General features: G+C 32.4%; 1 protein-coding gene across 1 annotated transcript; it reads left to right on the top strand.

The window, feature by feature from the left end:
- The first annotated feature begins 321 nt into the window (after positions 1-321).
- LOC141461749 (armadillo repeat-containing X-linked protein 3-like) lies at positions 322-20007 on the top strand. The gene is made up of 8 exons (XM_074143043.1): positions 322-629; positions 3045-3283; positions 8734-9017; positions 10215-10332; positions 10700-10834; positions 11892-12137; positions 12223-12386; positions 13064-20007. Exons 1-8 carry the CDS (start codon positions 491-493, stop codon positions 13191-13193), a joined length of 1455 nt encoding a protein of 484 aa, XP_073999144.1. The 5' UTR covers positions 322-490; the 3' UTR covers positions 13194-20007.
- The last annotated feature ends 1181 nt before the right edge of the window (positions 20008-21188 follow it).

Here is a 21188-nt window from a genome sequence, read left to right as displayed (position 1 = left end):
ACAGACATAAACAAATTTGGAGAAAGAAAGCTCACTTTTAATTATTATATTGTTTTAATAAATAAATAAATGAACAAATCCAGGGATAATGAGGCACTGAATTCGTGTTTTTAAATAAGCTCAAGTTTGAATCATTAATGCCTGAAACGTAAAATTATTTCTAATTATGCAATTGTCTTTCTTGATTAATTAATTTACTATTTGTTTTTCTTACTGCTCTCATTTTAATTAATTTTTTGAACAATCGAATAATCATAACATTTTCGATTTAAATTTGTCTTATAGTTTCCCAGGCGAAGGGAACCCTGAAATTGATTCTTTCCTGTTTATTAACCTTCCCTGGTTAGGCAGTAGTGTAGAATTCGTGCAACTGAAATGGTGCCATAAAACATAAGTGGTGTTATCAATAAATATGGAAAGTGAAATAGTAATGTTTTATCATTGTAAGAAATATAAGTACTGTTGATTGTGAACTTGGCAAGACAAAAAAATGGCGAATACTGCTGCAAACGACAAAACTGTTAACAAGGTAGCTTTATGCTCGGCAATTTTTGCTGGATTTGCCTACGTTGGATATTCAGTTGTTAGAACAGCATTCTGCAGAAAATTAGGAAAACGTGATGGTGAAGGTAAGAAGAATGATTTTGTTAAAAATTAGTGCATCTAAGTCCCCTTGCTTTTGTACCAATTTCAGCTGGCCATGATTAAAGAGATGGTTACTCACATTTGCAACAAAAAGTTTTGATTAAATTGGTTGGAGTATCAGCCGTTTTCCGAAATTGCTCTTTTTATTTTATTTTTTTCCTCTGGTTAAGAAGCCTTCTACAGATTTAAAGCTCAAACGATCTTAGTAACATCAATTGAAAGGCCATTATATTTTTCATGAGTTTTTTACCAATTGTTAAGAAAGGTGGTGTCATTTTTGAGTTAGCAGTTTAAAAAATGTAAAATGTAAATATATATTTAATATAACTTCATTCATAATTTCTGTTCCTTTTGAAGCAATATCCTATTATATCTCTACTAATCTTCGATCGTGTCTTCAAATTCACTTGTGCGTTCCATTTTAAGTGCACCCTTCCATTCAGAAACGTGATATAAACGTATAGTCAAGTGTAAAATGGGAAAGGGAAAAGTTTTATTTAACATTATAACTGCCAGTAAAATAAACATCATCGTCTTATGGAAAATTCAATGTTCTTTCAATTGAAGCAATTTATATTTACTTTAATGTGAAATCTTTTGACTAGGTTAAAGACGTGAACAGAGTTTTTTTAATTAATTTTTTTTTTCATACATATATACATGTATGTGTATATATGTATATGTATAACGAAATTATTTATTAAATACATTTTTTTTTTTCATACATATATACATGTATGTGTATATACGTATATGTATAACGAAATTATTTATTAAATACATATCTAATGAGGAATAGAAGCAAGTCTTCAAGTACATATAACCAATTCAACTTTCTACCCTAGTAATATTAACATATTTAGAAAAGGCATTTTTCTTATCTAAAGCATAGTAAGTTGCTAGGTGCTAAAACAGCGTAGGGGTAAGTTCCATTACCTCCTTAAAGACCTTTTAGCAATAGGCACTTGCCAAAATTTGAAGTGATTTATGTGTGATAAACAGGAGACCCGATAGCGCATCTCCTTCTTACAGTTACTAGTAAGTACATAACATAATTGACAATTTTTATTGGACATGTATACTACAGTCATTTTTATGAGATGTACTAGTTTCAAAGCGGTCTTTAAAATGTAGCCGTACTTATACAGTTATTTGTTCCGTTCGCCACACTCATTCTTAAACTACGTTTTGATTACAATCTATTGATTTATTGCTCAAAAACTTTGAAATTAAAATGAATATGGTCCAGTGCTTCAAGTTTTCTTAATTAGTTTGATAATAAATAAATTATGTTGGTACCTAAAAGACAAACCCGTTTTATTAAGAGATTATTTAAAACTAAAATGTTCATATATTACAGCATATATTTTTAAATATGTTTAATAGTAAAGAAAATTAGTATTCTTAAAGGTCCATAATTCCTAAAAAGCAATCAAATACAAAAAAAAAAACGGTAATCTGTCTTCAGTTACTACCTAAAAACGGAGAAAAATGCAAATTTTGTATCAGTGCAACATAATGCAGTAGGAGCTCGCTACAAGTTCTTGGTGAAAAGGTATTTTCAGATTGGAAGAAAAAGTCAGCCTATCAGAAGTAGTAGAGCAGGCCTTTATCTGGCCTAATACGATTCTTACATCTGATTGGCTAAGTTGAAAAATGGCAAAATGGAGATCATATTTTTGATTTGTGATTAGCTGGCATTTCCCCCAATCATAAGTACCCATCTTTTGTAGATTCCACAACGAGCTCCTTTACCACCATGTTCTACTGATACTAAAAGTGAATTTTACCACAATTTTAGATAGGAATTTTGACAAATTACGTGATTTGGTAGGTTTTTCTGGGCTTTTACGCTTAATTGATGCCTAAACCATTCCATTGGATCAAACTTAAAATAAAATACAGGTTTATATTTACAGTCAAATCTAATGAAAATTCTTTTTTTTCAGCATAGATTTGATTTCATCTATTTGTTGATAGTAAATATGAAAATTAATGGGAAGTCTTTCGGGTACGAATTCCTGATGAATTACGTTTTTCATTGTTTCATTGTTAGAAAATTGATTTGCGCTGTCTATAATTAATTATTTAATTTTCAATATTCTGGGTAATGGTTTATGTCAAACTAACACTTATGTAAGTGTTAGTTTGACTTTCCTACTTATTGCATTAATTAATTATAGGCGCTAATGGCCATAGACGTCGATGCGCCGGCAAAAAAAAAATAATAATTATAATTTATATGGCGCTTGGAGTACTATCGGGAGGAACAAAAGATACAAACAGGTCCAGAGAGTAAAACTAATTTTGTTTCCTGTACCCCATTTTGGGTTGATTTCAAATCACTCGTCAAAACTCATGAAGACTGCTATGTGAAGTTAATTTTTTTTTTTTCCAAGTATACCAAGATGAGCATCGTCTCTACTTTAGACGTTTGTCTCAGACGACTCAGACAGACGTACTGCTGGGATCACTTGATTTATCTGATTCAGGAAGGGTAGTATTGAGACCAATTACGGTCCAAGAGAGAATAAGGCAACTTAACCTTCAAGCAAGAATGTTTACTGATACCGTTTTGGCCATACAGACCACTTCAGGTCATTCGCCAAGGCATTTCACTGGGCATACTAGTTTACAGGTCAGTATTAGCTCATGCTTTTATTTTTTTATTTTATTACTTATATCGAATTAGTTTACCTACCTAATGAATGATTTTATTACTCTCATTTCTAAAAACCCATCAGTTTTTTTTTTTTATTGCTTCATATTTTGTAAGATTTCACTATAATTCGTACATTCATTTTGCGGCGCCTTGCCTCCTTCAAGACAAAGACTAAGCTATTTTTTCATTTAACTGCCTCCTATCAATTTTTCATTCATCTTGACTTTCGCCCTCATGGATTGGTCTTTTCTGGTCATTTCCGTACTCCCTCTGGATTCGAGGATTACCGCTTCTTCTGTACCCTCTCCAATGCTCATTCCCTCTTCTGTAATCCGGCTTGCATTCCCAAACATGTCAGTTCCCGACAAAGATCTATTTATTAGCACACCTTATAATATGAAAAAGAATTGCTAAAAAACTTAAGAGTAATAAAGAAACTTCGGATAACCTGACCGTAACCTACCTCTTTGGCTGGAGGGAAAAGGAAGGTTAAAAATGGCCGCCAGAGTATAGAGAGTATGTCGGGGCAAGGGAAGGTTACAAAGAAGGCAGTGGTAGACACCTAGTGGCAGTGGACTTAACATATGGTCTGAACATATGCCGCCATCTTGCCTCCAGAGGGTATATAACAAAGATCGCTGAAAGGGCGGGGTAGGGTGGGGAGAACACTCGTACTGAACACATGGTATGACTGGCCGCCATATTGCCTCTTCCCCAAGTGTGTTAAAAGGGCGGGGCAGGGTGGGGAGAACCTTTGTCGGGAACACATCTCTCTCCAAAGAGAAGGTTACGGTCAGGTTATCCGAATTTTTTTTTCACTCTTTTTAAGTTATTTAGCAATTCTTTTTCATATTATAAGGTAATGTAAAAAGGCGTAGGTTAAAAAGACAAAATAGGTGTGCTAATAAATAGATCTTTTTTTGAATAAAGGTTTTTTTTTTAACCTCCTACTTTATGAAGTAAATGTAAAATCTATGTAAAGAAAAGAAGACTAAAGAATTCATCAAAAAGGTTAGAAATAAATTTAAATACTTTTTGGAGTGATCAAAATTAAAGAATTAACTAACACTGAACGTAGTCAAAAGGAAGCAATAATATTAATTTGTAAGTAATAATTAAATGATAACATGCCATTTTCATGCAAGAATAATAAAAGTCTTACCTTGTTTAAAGAATATCCAATTTCATCAGCATCTCAATAGATCACCAGTCCAATAGCACTTGACACTTGACACTATTTAAAATAATTCACAACACTATTCGCACTAAAACTGTATATCACGCACTAAGTATAACTTATACTTAGTATAACTCAATTTATAAACCCGAACTTCATTTTAACACGCACTAATATTCACTTTAAAAATCACGTTAATAAAGAGACACCGTGAACGAGTTATGGATGGCCGACGGTAACTGGCTGGGCTGATCAGCTGGTAAGTGAAGGTTATCTAAGCAGCTACATCCATAGAAGAAGATTACGGTCAGGTTAACCTACATTTCTTTATTACTATACGGGGTAGAGAGATGTGTTCCCGACAAAGGTTCTAAGTTTAGATTTGCTAAAAAACTTCTATTTATTTCCATGCGTAATTTGTATTGAGCTTAAGTTATACTTAGTGCGTGTTATACAGTTTTAGTGCGAATAGTGTTGTGAATTATTTTAAATAGTGTCAAGTGTCAAGTGCTATTGGACTGGTGATCTATTGAGATGCTGATGAAATTGGATATTCTTTAAACAAGGTAAGACTTTTATTATTCTTGCATGAAAATGGCATGTTATCATTTAATTATTACTTACAAATTAATATTATTGCTTCCTTTTGACTACGTTCAGTGTTAGTTAATTCTTTAATTTTGGTCACTCCAAAAAGTATTTAAATTTATTTCTAACCTTTTTGATGAATTCTTTAGTCTTCTTTTCTTTACATAGATTTTACATTTACTTCATAAAAGTAGGAGGTTAAAAAAAACCTTTGTCGGGAACACATCTCTCTCCAAAGAGAAGGTTACGGTCAGGTTATCCGAATTTTTTTTTCACTCTTTTTAAGTTTTTTAGCAATTCTTTTTCATATTATAAGGTCATGTAAAAAGGTGTAGGTTAAAAAGACAAAATAGGTGTGCTAATAAATAGATCTTTTTTTGATTAAAGCTTTTTTTTTTTTAACCTCCTACTTTTATGAAGTAAATGTAAAATCTATGTAAAGAAAAGAAGACTAAAGAATTCATCAAAAAGGTTAGAAATAAATTTAAATACTTTTTGGAGTGACCAAAATTAAAGAATTAACTAACACTGAACGTAGTCAAAAGGAAGCAATAATATTAATTTGTAAGTAATAATTAAATGATAACATGCCATTTTCATGCAAGAATAATAAAAGTCTTACCTTGTTTAAAGAATATCCAATTTCATCAGCATCTCAATAGATCACCAGTCCAATAGCACTTGACACTTGACACTATTTAAAATAATTCACAACACTATTCGCACTAAAACTGTATAACACGCACTAAGTATAACTTAAGCTCAATACAAATTATGCATGCAAATAAATAGAAGTTTTTTAGCAAATCTAAACTTAGAACCTTTGTCGGGAACACATCTCTCTACCCCGTATAGTAATAAAGAAATGTAGGTTAACCTGACCGTAATCTTCTTCTATGGATGTAGCTGCTTAGATAACCTTCACTTACCAGCTGATCAGCCCAGCCAGTTACCGTCGGCCATCCATAACTCGTTCACGGTGTCTCTTTATTAACGTGATTTTTAAAGTGAATATTAGTGCGTGTTAAAATGAAGTTCGGGTTTATAAATTGAGTTATACTAAGTATAAGTTATACTTAGTGCGTGATATACAGTTTTAGTGTGAATAGTGTTGTAAATTATTTTAGTGTCAAGTGCTATTGGACTGGTGATCTATTGAGATGCTGATGAAATTGGATATTCTTTAAATAAGGTAAGACTTTTATTATTCTTGCATGAAAATGGCATGTTATCATTTAATTATTACTTACAAATTAATATTATTGCTTCCCTTTGACTACGTTCAGTGTTAGTTAATTCTTTAATTTTGGTCACTCCAAAAAGTATTTAAATTTATTTCTAACCTTTTTGATGAATTCTTTAGTCTTCTTTTCTTTACATAGATTTTACATTTACTTCATAAAGTAGGAGGTTAAAAAAAAAACCTTTATTCAAAAAAAGATCTATTTATTAGCACACCTATTTTGTCTTTTTAACCTACGCCTTTTTACATTACCTTATAATATGAAAAAGAATTGCTAAATAACTTAAAAAGAGTGAAAAAAAAATTCGGATAACCTGACCGTAACCTTCTCTTTGGAGAGAGATGTGTTCCCGACAAAGGTTTTCCCCACCCTGCCCCGCCCTTTTAACACACTTGGGAAGGAGGCAATATGGCGGCCAGTCATACCATGTGTTCAGTACGAGTGTTCTCCCCACCCTACCCCGCCCTTTCAGCGATCTTTGTTATATACCCTCTGGAGGCAAGATGGCGGCATATGTTCAGACCATATGTTAAGTCCACTGCCACTAGGTGTCTACCACTGCCTTCTTTGTAACCTTCCCTTGCCCCGACATACTCTCTATACTCTGGCGGCCATTTTTAACCTTCCTTTTCTCTCCAGCCAAAGAGGTAGGTTACGGTCAGGTTATCCGAAGTTTCTTTATTACTCTTAAGTTTTTTAGCAATTCTTTTTCATATTATAAGGTCATGTAAAAAGGTGTAGGTTAAAAAGACAAAATAGGTGTGCTAATAAATAGATCTTTTTTTGATTAAAGCTTTTTTTTTTTTAACCTCCTACTTTTATGAAGTAAATGTAAAATCTATGTAAAGAAAAGAAGACTAAAGAATTCATCAAAAAGGTTAGAAATAAATTTAAATACTTTTTGGAGTGACCAAAATTAAAGAATTAACTAACACTGAACGTAGTCAAAAGGAAGCAATAATATTAATTTGTAAGTAATAATTAAATGATAACATGCCATTTTCATGCAAGAATAATAAAAGTCTTACCTTGTTTAAAGAATATCCAATTTCATCAGCATCTCAATAGATCAACAGTCCAATAGCACTTGACACTAAAATAATTTACAACACTATTCACACTAAAACTGTATATCACGCGCTAAGTATAACTTATACTTAGTATAACTCAATTTATAAACCCGAACTTCACTTTAACAAGCACTAATATTCACTTTAAAAATCACGTTAATAAAGAGACACCGTGAACGAGTTATGGATGGCCGACGGTAACTGGCTGGGCTGATCAGCTGGTAAGTGAAGGTTATCTAAGCAGCTACATCCATAGAAGAAGATTACGGTCAGGTTAACCTACATTTCTTTATTACTATACGGGGTAGAGAGATGTGTTCCCGACAAAGGTTCTAAGTTTAGATTTGCTAAAAAACTTCTATTTATTTCCATGCGTAATTTGTATTGAGCTTAAGTTATACTTAGTGCGTGTTATACAGTTTTAGTGCGAATAGTGTTGTGAATTATTTTAAATAGTGTCAAGTGTCAAGTGCTATTGGACTGGTGATCTATTGAGATGCTGATGAAATTGGATATTCTTTAAACAAGGTAAGACTTTTATTATTCTTGCATGAAAATGGCATGTTATCATTTAATTATTACTTACAAATTAATATTATTGCTTCCCTTTGACTACGTTCAGTGTTAGTTAATTCTTTAATTTTGGTCACTCCAAAAAGTATTTACATTTATTTCTAACCTTTTTGATGAATTCTTTAGTCTTCTTTTCTTTACATAGATTTTACATTTACTTCATAAAGTAGGAGGTTAAAAAAAAAAGCTTTAATCAAAAAAAGATCTATTTATTAGCACACCTATTTTGTCTTTTTAACCTACGCCTTTTTACATTACCTTATAATATGAAAAAGAATTGCTAAATAACTTAAAAAGAGTGAAAAAAAAATTCGGATAACCTGACCGTAACCTTCTCTTTGGAGAGAGATGTGTTCCCGACAAAGGTTTTCCCCACCCTGCCCCGCCCTTTTAACACACTTGGGAAGGAGGCAATATGGCGGCCAGTCATACCATGTGTTCAGTACGAGTGTTCTCCCCACCCTACCCCGCCCTTTCAGCGATCTTTGTTATATACCCTCTGGAGGCAAGATGGCGGCATATGTTCAGACCATATGTTAAGTCCACTGCCACTAGGTGTCTACCACTGCCTTCTTTGTAACCTTCCCTTGCCCCGACATACTCTCTATACTCTGGCGGCCATTTTTAACCTTCCTTCTCTAGACTATTTTCGCTATTTGTAACCTTCCTTTTAGGTTTTCCTTTTTATTTTTCCGGTACGTTCCTTTTTTTTAACTCTCAATTCAGGGCTTTGATCAAATATCCATTAAAAAAAAAATCACCAATGCATTTCAGTGTTCACCTTGGAGTTCTCCACGAATCCTCTCTCCTGTGGATATGAGGCATATACTCACTAGTAGGTCAACAGAGAACCTTTCTAGCTTGGGCATGATTGGTAGAACTGGAGAATTGGTTACCTCGCCTGTAAGAAGAAGAACCATTAGAAAATCTGTTAGAAAGAGGGGCAAATCTCGAAGTCCAGATACGACTAGTGGTACTGCTGGACATTTACATTCGTCCGAAACATCACAGGACCAGCCTCTCAACTTACATCTTGATAACATTGCCCATTCTCAAAGGTGCGTAGAATAATTTATTGGCAAATGAGTTAAGTAATGTTTCTTGATACTTGATTTAAATGTAGACGCAATGATGCAGTTATTTTTACATCAATATATGTGGCAGTATATTGTGTTTGAGATATTTCTATAAATTATCGCTGTATTATTCACATTTTTATTACTGCTATTAACCTTTCTGCCCAACTATATTTTTGGATGTTATTTTTGTACTATATGATCAGTAATTTTTTTTGCGAAAAGAGAAATGGCTGTAAGAAAAATTTGAATGATAATATAATTATTATATTATATTATTCTATCCATAAAACCATAATGACGCTCTCTTATGACGCGATAGATTCTGAAGGGGAAGGGTCCAGTAATCGAGTTAAGCTTTCCCTCCTTTTTTTTTGTTTTGTTTGTTTGATTGTTTGTTTTCTTTTTTTTGTTTTGTTAGGAACGTCTGTGTAGCTTAACAGTACGGTCTTGTTAACTGCAACAACCGAACGCATTTTAAAAATAGCTCCGGGCGCTAATGACCTCAGTTAATGACTCGCCTTTATTTAGAGAATTGATATCCCTATTAGTATATTTTAGTGTTTTCGAAGGATTTTCCGCTTTTAATGTACATCCATTTCTATTCTGTTATAATAACAGTAATAGGCGCTAATGACCAAGATGTCGATGCGCCGAATAAAAAAAAAAAAAAAAAATAACAGTAATAATTTGCTCCCTGCCTAGATAATTTTAGATTTAAAAGGATCGGTTATTCGGAATTATATGCGCGCTTTATATAAATAACATCACTTATGAATTCATGTTTTATTTAATGTTTCTAATGTACATCTTATCTATATGTTTATCTAGAGGTACTAGTCGTTAACTTGTGGTACTTGTTTTTACTATGAGCTAATTTTAATTGAAAAATAAAAATTTAACTTCCAGGTGAACATGCAAAACGAACGTCCAAGTGCCAGTCCAACTTGCTGGCAGATAATCTAGGGCAGCCAGCATGCTATTTTTTGCGTACTTATGTTACTGCTATTTTAATAATTACAGAAAGAGTTTCAGAATTGGATTTTAAAGACATTTACATTATTGCACGGTTACATACTCAAGAGTTGCTCATAAACATAAGCATTAACGTTAGACCTTTATGTTGTTAATACATAATTTAATACCAACTTAAAGCCTTACTTCCAAAATTTGTTTTAGAGAAATCCCTAGGCACGATGCTAAGAGCTTAGTAATACTATTGCAGAGTAACGATGCAGCCTTGTTGGAAAGAACTCTAATAACCATAAGCAATGGAGCCACAATCCCTGCAAATCAGGTTACTAGCAGCTTTAATATGTTAGATTTTTTTTTTATTTTAGAGATATTGTTATAGTGCGTCATATAACTACATTAAAGTTTGTCAGTTAGATTTCTAAAAATAATAGCAACTTATGAATTCATTGCATTGATACTCTTTAGAAATCGGATTCTTTTTACCCTTTTAGATGCCAACATGCTCATTTGGTTTAGGCATATTAATTTACTAACAAAGGTAATACCTAGGTAGGCTATCTGTAGAAATCTGTAACTACTATCCCCAATTTGCGTTGAGTGTACTTTCATTTGTCAGACAATTTATAATTAGAATTATAATAATGTAATAAGAAGAAGTTTGTGTTTCACACTGAAGTTTTATTTTAAAGGTAATGTTAAGAGAAGTGGGATGCCTGATTAGAGTTCAACGCTTGCTTACTCACTACAAACCTTCAGTGCAACTAGCTGCCATTACCGCTCTAGGAAATCTAGCTTTAAACCAGGATAACCAAAGAGAATTAAAGGTTTATATAATATTTAATAATTCATAATCCTTAACATATTTCGTAATAAATAATAGTAATAAGAAAACAAAAAAATTAATTTAGTATATTTATATATGAAAATATAGCAATATTCTCGATCACTTCAAAACGAAACAAAGAAAATTTCGTGTGTAATGAAAAACTGTAGAATTTCAACGTGCTTTATCTCATCGGCAAATTCATACAATTCAATGATACTTCTATCAATTGTAGAGTTAAATGTTGTTTAAAATTAAGCTGTGTTTCATTTAGTTCTGAACATTACGATAGAAGCTATGGCAATTCAAAGTTTGAGTGTAGTAAGAAACCGTAGAATTTCGAATATGAAAACCTTCAAAATTTAACCTACAATATCTCGTTAACTATCATCTTCAGAACATTGCAGTTTGTACCAGGTGTACACTTAACTTTTCTCTACAATTCGGTAAAAGATTCATTAAAATCTGATAAATACGAAAAGAGATATAAACATTTGAAATTTTAGCGTATTCGAAACGGATTTGAAAACGTCAAAAACATTAATCTTGAATATCTCACTAACTATTGCCACTAGAACATTGTAATTTACACTACATATACAGCTAACGTTTCTCTACATTTCGATAAAGAAATCATTGAAATCTGCTTAATACAAAAAGAGATATAAACGTTTGAATTTTGAACGAATATGAAAACCTTCAAAATTTAAGCTTCAGTATCTTGTTAACTATTATCTTCAGAACATTGCAGTTTGTACTAGGTGTACACCTAACTTTTCTCTACAATTCGGTAAAAGATTAATTAAAATCTGATAAATACGAAAAGAGATATAAACATTTGAAATTTTAACGTATTCGAAACGAATTTGAAAACGTCAAAAACATTAATCTTGAATATCTCACTAACTATTGCCACTAGAACATTGCAATTTACACTACATATACAGCTAACTTTTCTCTACATTTCGATAAAGAAATCATTGAAATCTGCTTAATACAAAAACAGATATAAACGTTTGAATTTTGAAGTTCTCTTGAAAAACATTTTTTTTTTTCAGGATTCTATCCCTGTACTATGTTCAATTTTACTGGACCAACCAGCGGAAAAAGTTATTTTACAAACACTAGTGACACTTCTGAATATAACAGTACTTCCTGACTGGCATATGGAATGTTGCATTATATTACATCACTTATACCAATTGGTGGATACAGGATCATTTCCTGTAAAAGTTCATGCTTTAAAAGTTCTCATCAATCTTACTTGTAATGATGATATGATTCCAAGTTTATTAGCGGCCCAGGTAACTCTATTTTTTTTTTTTTTTTTAATTTGGCAAAGTGAATGACATTTTTTTTTTGAAAGTAGAATAATTAATTCATTTGCAGGCACCCAGAAAACTGTTACATTTGCTTGATCTCTCCACAAATGAAGACTTGCTACTTAGAATTGTAACTTTATTAGCTAATCTAACGCAAGGAGTTCGAAATTTAAACATCGATCCTATATTAGATTTGCCATTAGAAGATAAAGCACCATCACCAGATACCATGTGAGTACTTACTAATTTTAACGATGGTCTCCCTTATCGGGTTTGCCTCAAGTCGTGTCTGTTTATAATTTTGTATTAATACAAATTTTAACGTAATTAATGAGGACATCTCTTCCAACCTCTTCATTTTGCATTTCCACTTCCCGTCTGCTTTCCCTTTCAAGTTGGATCTATTTTTTTAAGTTATTTGTATTTTCTTCTGATTCCCTGATAAATTGTCTTGGATATTCCGATTTCAGACGAATACGCTAGTAAAATATACGCCATAAATAAGAACAAAGCTTCCAGTTTGGCTGCTTCAATTGCTAATTATTTAGTTTATTTAAATTTCATGCGAATATCACGCAACTACAATGTAGCGTATTGTACTCCCACACGGAGGTTGCGGGTTCGGATTCAGTTGCTGGGCCTTAGATTTTCTCTTCTTACAGGGCGTTAGAAAGAGTTTTCTGAAACGAGACAACACTGGCGGGAGGCTGGCAATAAAGCTCCGGGCACCAATGCCTGCCTTTGACGTGCCTTTGAAAAAAAGCATGTATAAGCCTGTTTCTTTAGTTCGGTTTTTTTTTTCAGTTAGCGTAGAATTTTTGGTTGAGTGTATTGATGGATTTCCTTTTATTTATTCATTTTTGTAAAGTTTGATTTTCAAAACCTAAAAATAAAAACTACTTTTTTAGGTATGCTGCCATTTATGGTGTTAATGTTCAAGATAAGATCTGCAGTAAGGCGTTCACCTTGATGAGCAGTCATATGAATGAAGATATTAGAATACAAGCGCGCAAAATAGTCGAGGCTATGAAACCCTAGAGTTGCAATGAGAAAAAAGGATTTGTTTTAAGTCAATGACTTTTATTGTGATAAAATTACATAAAAAAATAATAATGCACCTCTCTAAATATGCTTTCACATGTTGTATGTAAGTTTATGGTGTACGTACGTGTTAAATAATGCATGCTCTCTTTTCACTAATTGCCACATATTTTTCCTCTAAAGAGTGTTAGCAGTAACAAAATCCAATCTTTCTCTCACTGAGAGTCAGAACATTTGAAATGCATGTCACCCCCCACTAGCAATCAAGTTATTCCTTTGCAAAGATTAATTAGTTTTTATTCGTTGCCAATAGATACTCCGAAAAGCTTATTTAGACAACCCATATACAACTGTCCTACCGGACAGTTTTAAAAGTAATGTAGAAAATTAATATTAGAACGTAGTAAAAATTCTTCGATTAAATTAACATAAATCGCCCTGTAAGCCCTGAAACTCAGTTATGAAAGCTAGTCACTTTTAAGTACGTATTAAATTTAAACTCTGAAGTAATAGTGATAAGGATAATTTTATTTAAAAGTGGCAACTTTTACTGCCTTATAGTAAATGGGATTTCATAAGTTTTCACAAAGAACTAGCAATGGTTTATTTTTCAGGCGGACTTAATGTCAAACTACTAAATTTAGTTTTTGTGGACGATAACATTAACATTTGTTGATTGGGGCTAAAGAACAGTGTAGGACATCTCACTTTAGCCAATTCGTTCACTCTCCATTCTATCTCAGAATGTCAGTGAAACTTAAGTTACTTTTTAATCAAGGGCAATTATGTCTTCCCCTAAATTCATCTACCAATTTAGAGCTCAAGAACTCTATAAAGTCTTAATTGTCCGAAAATCTTTTTGCTCGTAATAATCTTCCTGCCATTCCTTCTACAGACAAAACTTATGCCTACTCCAACATAGACAACGTAAAGATTTTGTATTTCTTGTTTTTTCTTTTTAATGAAATTTATAATTTTACTTAAAAATGATAATCTTAGAAGTTCCTAAATGTGTAGTTCCTTTCTGTGCCACCTGCTCAGTAGTCGAGAATCACAAATATGACTTAAATTCCTTCTTGCGTTTATTTTTTATTTATTTACTTTTTTTGCAATGAACATTAAATTAAGCAAAAAAATACGCACAAATACACGCTTCTTTCCAAGGCCTAGATGATATATATATATATATATATTTTTTTTTGTACTTCTTGGTACTTCTAGAAAAAAAGAATGATGTTTTTCTTATTTTCTAGTTTGGTTTCTTCTTCTTTGAGGGAGATTTATGTTCATGTAGAAGGTAGTAGTTAACCCATTTTAATGTATTGTATATGTCCTGCATTTCTTAAAATATCATACCACCTAATTCTTTTATTCTGTTTCACTCGAATGTCGGTATCAGTTATAAATAAATGTTGCTGTTGTAATGTGTACGATGTAATTGTATGAACTGTTGAACAAAGGTTAAAGTGTCAACCGTGACCAAAGGCGGCTATAGTTGTGGTCCCAGCAAGAAATGATACGTACTAAACTGTTCTTCTGTCGTTGAAACAATACCTCTGTTTGAACCCCTCCCTCCATCAAATTATCTTTTCCTAAGTCGCCACGGTCTTCCCTCTATTACACATACTGCCGGAGATCATCGAGCCATCTAAGCTTAGGGCGCACTCGTATTCTTACCCTCCTGGCTTCTCATAAAGCCTTTTAGGAGGCAGCTTTTCCAATTAACCAACCACCAAAACTTTTCATTATGTGGTCAACTACATTTCTTTCCCCACCCTCTAAGGAAAGGATCTTCTCACTCTCTCTCTACTCCTTGCTTTGATGGCCTTGTTATTATAGACTTGTAAGCTGTTTAACTTTGGCTCTATAAGATAGGTTACAAATAGACTTTTTTTTGTCGTGATTCACATCATTATTTCTGCCCGTGGATTGCTTCGTTCCGTCACAAAGGATGTGCCACGTTCGTATTAATCCTACCATAATTCTAAGCAACGACTTCAAAGCCACCGTTGGGGTTGTTAAAATTGCTAGCAAACAACACTAGTGTTGTCTTATTTTTAATATTGGAATGGACACGTTTCGAGTTAATAAATCTTGGTAAGCCTTAAACCGCAAGTAACATCGTAACATGCTTAAAGTACAGCAGGCGTACAGGACTCTCAAGAGCTTCAAAAAAGTTCAAAAACAGGCTTCATTACAACGTTAAACAGAAAAGATGTGGACTAAAGATTGCTCTCAGCAATCACTATGCATTACAAAATGTTTTTTAGGCAAAAAAAAAGAAGATTGTCGTGCCCTTAGACCAGCTTAATTAGATATTAATCACATTTCATAAAAAAACTAATTCTAAGCATTATAAAGAAACAGTTTTCTCAAAAATTTAACTAGATTTAGAAATATGAAAATCGATAAACATAATTTCATAACTTCCTTTTAATAGCTGGCATATTAAATTGGAAGTGCATATTAAATCATTATCGTATTTGATGTGATATCTAATCTTGTAGTTATACCAACATTTTATAAATGGAAATGAAAAAGTAAACGCCTTTTTCATTGTTTCATTTTTGAAATCCTGGGTAATATTTCTTTAGCTTCCCTTTTCTAAATAAGTCACTTGAGAATGATGTTAAAAAAGTTACTGATTAAAAGTAAAAGAGAATATGTTAAAAGTTTTCACAAAACTGCCAAACTTCTAGCTTCAAAAGGTTCCATTTTATTAAATAAAAATTTATTTCTGAAATACTTTGTTTTTAAATAGTACAGAAAGATACTTTATTTGTAAACTGAAAGAAGTATCTACATGAAGTTAAAGTCTACAGAAGTATGGAACATAGTATGATATAGATTATGTGAGCGTTTGTTAATCTTATTAAATATATATATCTGCAATTCGAACAGTAAAAAGAAAAAAAAAATTGCAATCAAGGGTGACCAGATATAATTTTCTCTTTTCTAGCATCTCTATTTTTTCTTGCCAAAACCATCAAATATAATTTTCTGTGAATACTGTCTGCGATTTTATTTTATTTTTTGTTTTTTCATAAAAATTACCATAATTTAAAGCTTCGATTAATAAAGGAATGGTTGGTGATAATTAGCTTACAAAATATTGGCCTCATTTTTGTCAGAAATATGGAAATATAATTATTATAGCTTATGATTATTGTTAATTGTGTGTGGAGAGGGACCAAGCTCCTCAGCCCCTCCCCCATATTGCTACCCAATAGAAGAAAAATGGCACACAAATCCTAGTCTGGGAGAAAAACCCAGGCTCCGATCTGAACTACCTAAGATTCACAGATGCAAAAAATAAAAAATAAATAAAAATAAAAAATTTGATAAATCATTAATGGGAAAGAAACAACCTTAGCTCTACTACCGTTAACCTGTTGCACCAAAGATCCTGAACTATTCTTCCCAAATTATCAGTCATTGTGTGAATGAGTGTTTCCTCCCTTATTTCTCAAACTCTACAAAAGGAGTTTGGCATGAGCGCCATCATGAAGTCTTCTTAAATCACAATGCCTAGTAAGGGATCCAACCAGTAATAAACAAAATAATCACTATTATTGGTCCTGTCGGGACCCCTAATCAGCATTTTAGAATGTTGACAATCCACCGCTCTCATCTGTGAGGTTCTTTACTGAAAGCTAGACAGGCATGGCTAGAAACCAACGGCCAACAGCAGGTTCAGGACCAGTATGGAGTGGAAAGGTGCCAAATTTGGCCAATCTATCCATCTCTTCATTTATTGAAGGTATCTTTTTTCTAAAAATGTTGAATCCTTTACTTTTAGGAATAATCTTAATCCATCTCTATTGTAACCAATAATTGCTTAAGGAATAAAAAGAAATTGAATCAAGTTTGAAAATCCTTTTTAGACCATGTACATAGGTTGTTGGGAGAAGGGTTTAATTTGGTTTGGTCACCCTATGCATCAATATTAATTATAGGTTATTGAAATAATAGATTTTTTTATATTTTGTTCGATTAAGGAATTAATGTTTCTATTTGATGGCAGTTAATACTATTCTTCTAATCTAAAGAAATGTTTACAAAATAAATTTAATCAAACCGAAAGGTTGAATTTATTAATTTTAGTAAATTATAAAATTAAAAAACGAATGCCAATGAGGGGCAAATGATTTTCAAAAATAGTGTTTATAAAATTATAAATACCTTGCTTTATCCAATTGTAAATCCAAGATAAATTTAAAAATATTATACCTTAGAATTTATGTTATTGTAAATGTAAGTGATTGATTCTGTTGTAAAGAAAATATGCATACTGTTAAACTGTGATCAATTGTATTCACCTTTCAAAACATATTGTCAGTATTTTATGACAAAACAAGAAGTGAATTAATTGTGAATATCTTTAAAAAAAAAATCTATTTTGTACTTACTTTGTTGATTATTCATATATTTATTTTTTTGAAAATGAAAACAAATAGTTTATCTACTTATTTTGAGCATTTTTAAAATTTCCCAAAATTTAAGAATTTTTAGGATATATGATTTACTCGAAAAAATGTATATTTGGATTTTATCGATCTATAGTAAATAATTTCCCATAAAGAGAGAATATTTTTTACTCTAAATGTTTAAGGTGACGGCTACTAATTTTCGTAAAACTTAAAACAGGAAGGCTTGCAGGTAGTGTGAAGAAGAAGTTTTAAGGTATTATGGAACAACCCCAAGGTCATGTTTTTCTTTATTTTTTATTTTAACGTTTTCTTAAACAAAAGCTATTACCATTTCCTTTAATCTTAGTATAGCTGTGTATGCGTATAGAACGATAAGTTTATTTGAAAAATATATTCTGAAAAATTAAGTTTAGGGCTTTATCCAGGGAGAGGTAGATCAAGACTATTTTTCTAAAATGCCATTCACACGTAATTTAAGGATCTATACCTCTATTTAACCCTCGTTAAATATATTGCTAAACTTCCTCAAAAACCACAACTGATTTCTTGAAACTTGTAGTAATCTCACCTCATTTAGTTAGCTTTTTGGGAAAAAGTACTTAATGCTTCCCCTAATTTTTTTAACGTCCTTTACTATTTCTATAATGTTAATGAGAATTAAATATGTGGCTAAACTAACAAGTTCATACAGAAATAGTTTGAATGGAAATTTTGGTGCATGTGATTTGCTTGTGGTTTGTTTTGTTTTTTTTATGATTTAAGGCGCGCCAACATCTGAGGTTATTAGCGCCCAGAGCTTTTTTCAGTTCACAGTTTTTTCATTACTTTTCCATCACCGGACTGTGAGCTGTGACAAGCTCCTAGGAAGAGAAAATCTAAGGGCCAGCAGCTGGATTCGAGCCCGGCACCTCCGCGTGGAAACCCAATACGTTAATCACATAGCTAATCCCTTCCCTGCTTGTGGTTTGTTAATTTTAGAGCTTGATTTTTTTTTTCATCACACTACCTGCTTGTCATGAATATTATATAAATGTTATCTTACAGTGATATACTCCAGAAACCAATTAAAACAAATAACCTTTTTCTTCTCTCTGGGTTGCTTTTAAATGGTCTAAAGATCTTTCCTAATTTATAAAAGTAATTTTAATTAAGAAATTATTTAAAAACTTGCAGAAACTACTATTTCTTTATATAGGAATGTTTGTTTTCTACAAGTGGAAAACTCTTCGTAAACTTTCTGATGTAAATTTGTATTATGTAAGCAAACAAAAAAACTAAAGGCATGAACATTAGGTTAAATTGGATATCTAAATTGGTAAACCCGATGTATAGCTTTACTGAATGATTTCAAAGCTTCTCTTAACTTTGTTGGGTGTGTGTACACGTTAACGCATATCACTTCTATTTGGATCTCGTACTTTTTTTTTTAAGTGGTATCTGCAACCTTAAGCATTCCTCGGAAGTGCTAATATACAGATCTACTACATTAAACTGGAGTGTATAAAGAGCTGACAATTTTTTAAAATTTATTTTAACGTTTTTTTTATTATATTCAAAATGTAGCTCATTATTATTTACTGTTGTAAGCAATCTTTCTTCCAGCTTTTACGTCTATTGTTGATCATCTCCTGGGTTCAGGAATCAAGTAACACCTGCAATCTAGATAGTGTGCTATGGACCAAAAAATTGGTAGACGGATGGAGATAAGTTTTTACTATAGGAGGGGTGAAAAAGAAGTTAAGTGCCATTTGTTGTTGTTTTCACCCTAATAAGTCTTATAAAAACTGTGCATACTGAAGTAAAGAGATTGAACTCTTCCACAGCTTTTATTGTACTACACATATATTACTGTATATAAAATTATAATATTAGACAGATTCCTAGAGTTCGGTTATTTTTCCTTAGATAAGAAGAAATAAAATTTTCATGCTTTTTGAGTAATTTTCCCTAATATATCGGTAATATAGATTTCAGTTAAAATTCTTCTTCATGCTTTTGAGATCCAGTTTATGTAAGTAAACAATGCCTTGTATTCACAAGTTTTTAAATGTTTTTTTAATTTAAATTAAATTGTAAATTTCATTGTCAATGATATTGGTTGAGGTCAAGTACATGAAAAGATAAAGGGTCATTGACTCTCTTCATGTACATAGGAGTAAAGTGTAATTGCATTTACTACATGGATGAATAAATTACTACATAGAAGTAATTGCATATTCTTTTTTGTTTAATTTTATTTAAAAATTGTTTATTGTAAATAAGTGTACATGTACTTGTTGAAGTTATCTAGGCAAGTTTAAATGGTGCTTATATCAATTTGTGAAGTGCGCACTCGTAAAATATGTATTTTATGAAAAATAAAAAAAGAAATTTTTGGTTTATATCAAGTTAATTTAAAGCAAACACTTCGATCATTGACAGTAACATTCTATATCAAACAAAGAGAAGTTCCCTGAATGTGATGTTAAGGAATAGATAAGTAATTTGCTGCTATTCTGATGGTTTGTGACAATAGGAAACAGGATTTTGCTTGGGGTTGGAGCTTTCGAACACAAGGTTTAATCAAAGAAATTAATGGCATTGGAGGTATGGTGTTCCTGGCTGAGATCATTAAATGCTGCTTGGGTGGCCAGTCACTTGTTCCAATTTGTAGAAAGACATCGTTCATACTGTCAGAATTGTGATAATGGGGTTAAGCAAATATTGACAACTCCCATTTAGTGTGCCCGTTACGCTATTATTAAGTTTAATTTATTGAGGATAGCAAATCCTCTTAGGATGTTATTAGAAGAATTTGAGATTATGAATATCTTATAACGGAGAAGATCCCAGTTGAGCAAATTTTTATCTGAAATCACATCCTCAGAGATCTGAACATTATTTGGCCTTCAAATTAAGTTATTATAATGAAAACTTAGCAATTTGTTGTTGAAATTGACATGCGTTAAATTTTGAAGTGATCTCTCCAATTTCTCGAGAAGCCACGAAGGTCTAGCTCAAGTAAGTCTTCTACGACCATGCACCACAGGAGTGGAGATAGGACCCCTACCCCCGAGGACATCCCCTGGCAGTCGTTATTTCCATCTTGAGGGGGGGGGATTAAAGGTTACTATGGCAGAACCCCACTAGAACAGGGAGGCAACATTACAATGGGGTTTCGCCCAGTGCAAGAACCTTGTTGATCACCTGATCGTTACCGCACATATATTTTACTACCCCGTACGAGTCCCCTTCTCAGCTTGGGTAGTGATCCGTAGATCAGGAAAGGGGTAGGCAGGATCAAAGGAGAGATAGAAGCTAGAATTAGCAGTGGGATCACACCACCACTATGCCCTATGTGTACTGTGTAAATGTATTGGGGTGTTACAGTGTAATGTTACTAATGTTCATGTTAGGCTGAGCTACCCGCAGGGTCGCCAAGTACCCTGAAGAAGTGGCTAATCCACTTCCCCCTACGGGGGGGGGGCATATTATATGTACATGATAATACAAAAACATACTTTAGCAAACATTACAAATAACACCTACATCTTTAATTAACGATGGATCCAAGCTGAATCGA

This window comes from Rhodnius prolixus, unplaced genomic scaffold (genome assembly GCF_049639745.1).
Source record: "Rhodnius prolixus isolate KJV_2025 unplaced genomic scaffold, Rpr scaffold_12, whole genome shotgun sequence".
NCBI lineage: Eukaryota > Metazoa > Arthropoda > Insecta > Hemiptera > Reduviidae > Rhodnius > Rhodnius prolixus.
Note: the sequence above shows the minus strand (reverse complement) of the source record. Positions and strands in the feature narration are given on the sequence as shown.

Excerpts from the sequence above, each read along its gene's own strand:
- LOC141461749 (XM_074143043.1), top strand. The coding sequence starts at position 491 with ATGGCGAATACTGCTGCAAACGACAAAACTGTTAACAAGGTAGCTTTA. Across the intron at positions 3,284-8,733 it reads CTGGGCATACTAGTTTACAG|TGTTCACCTTGGAGTTCTCC; the intron begins GTCAGTATTAGC and ends AATGCATTTCAG. Across the intron at positions 12,387-13,063 it reads GCACCATCACCAGATACCAT|GTATGCTGCCATTTATGGTG; the intron begins GTGAGTACTTAC and ends CTACTTTTTTAG.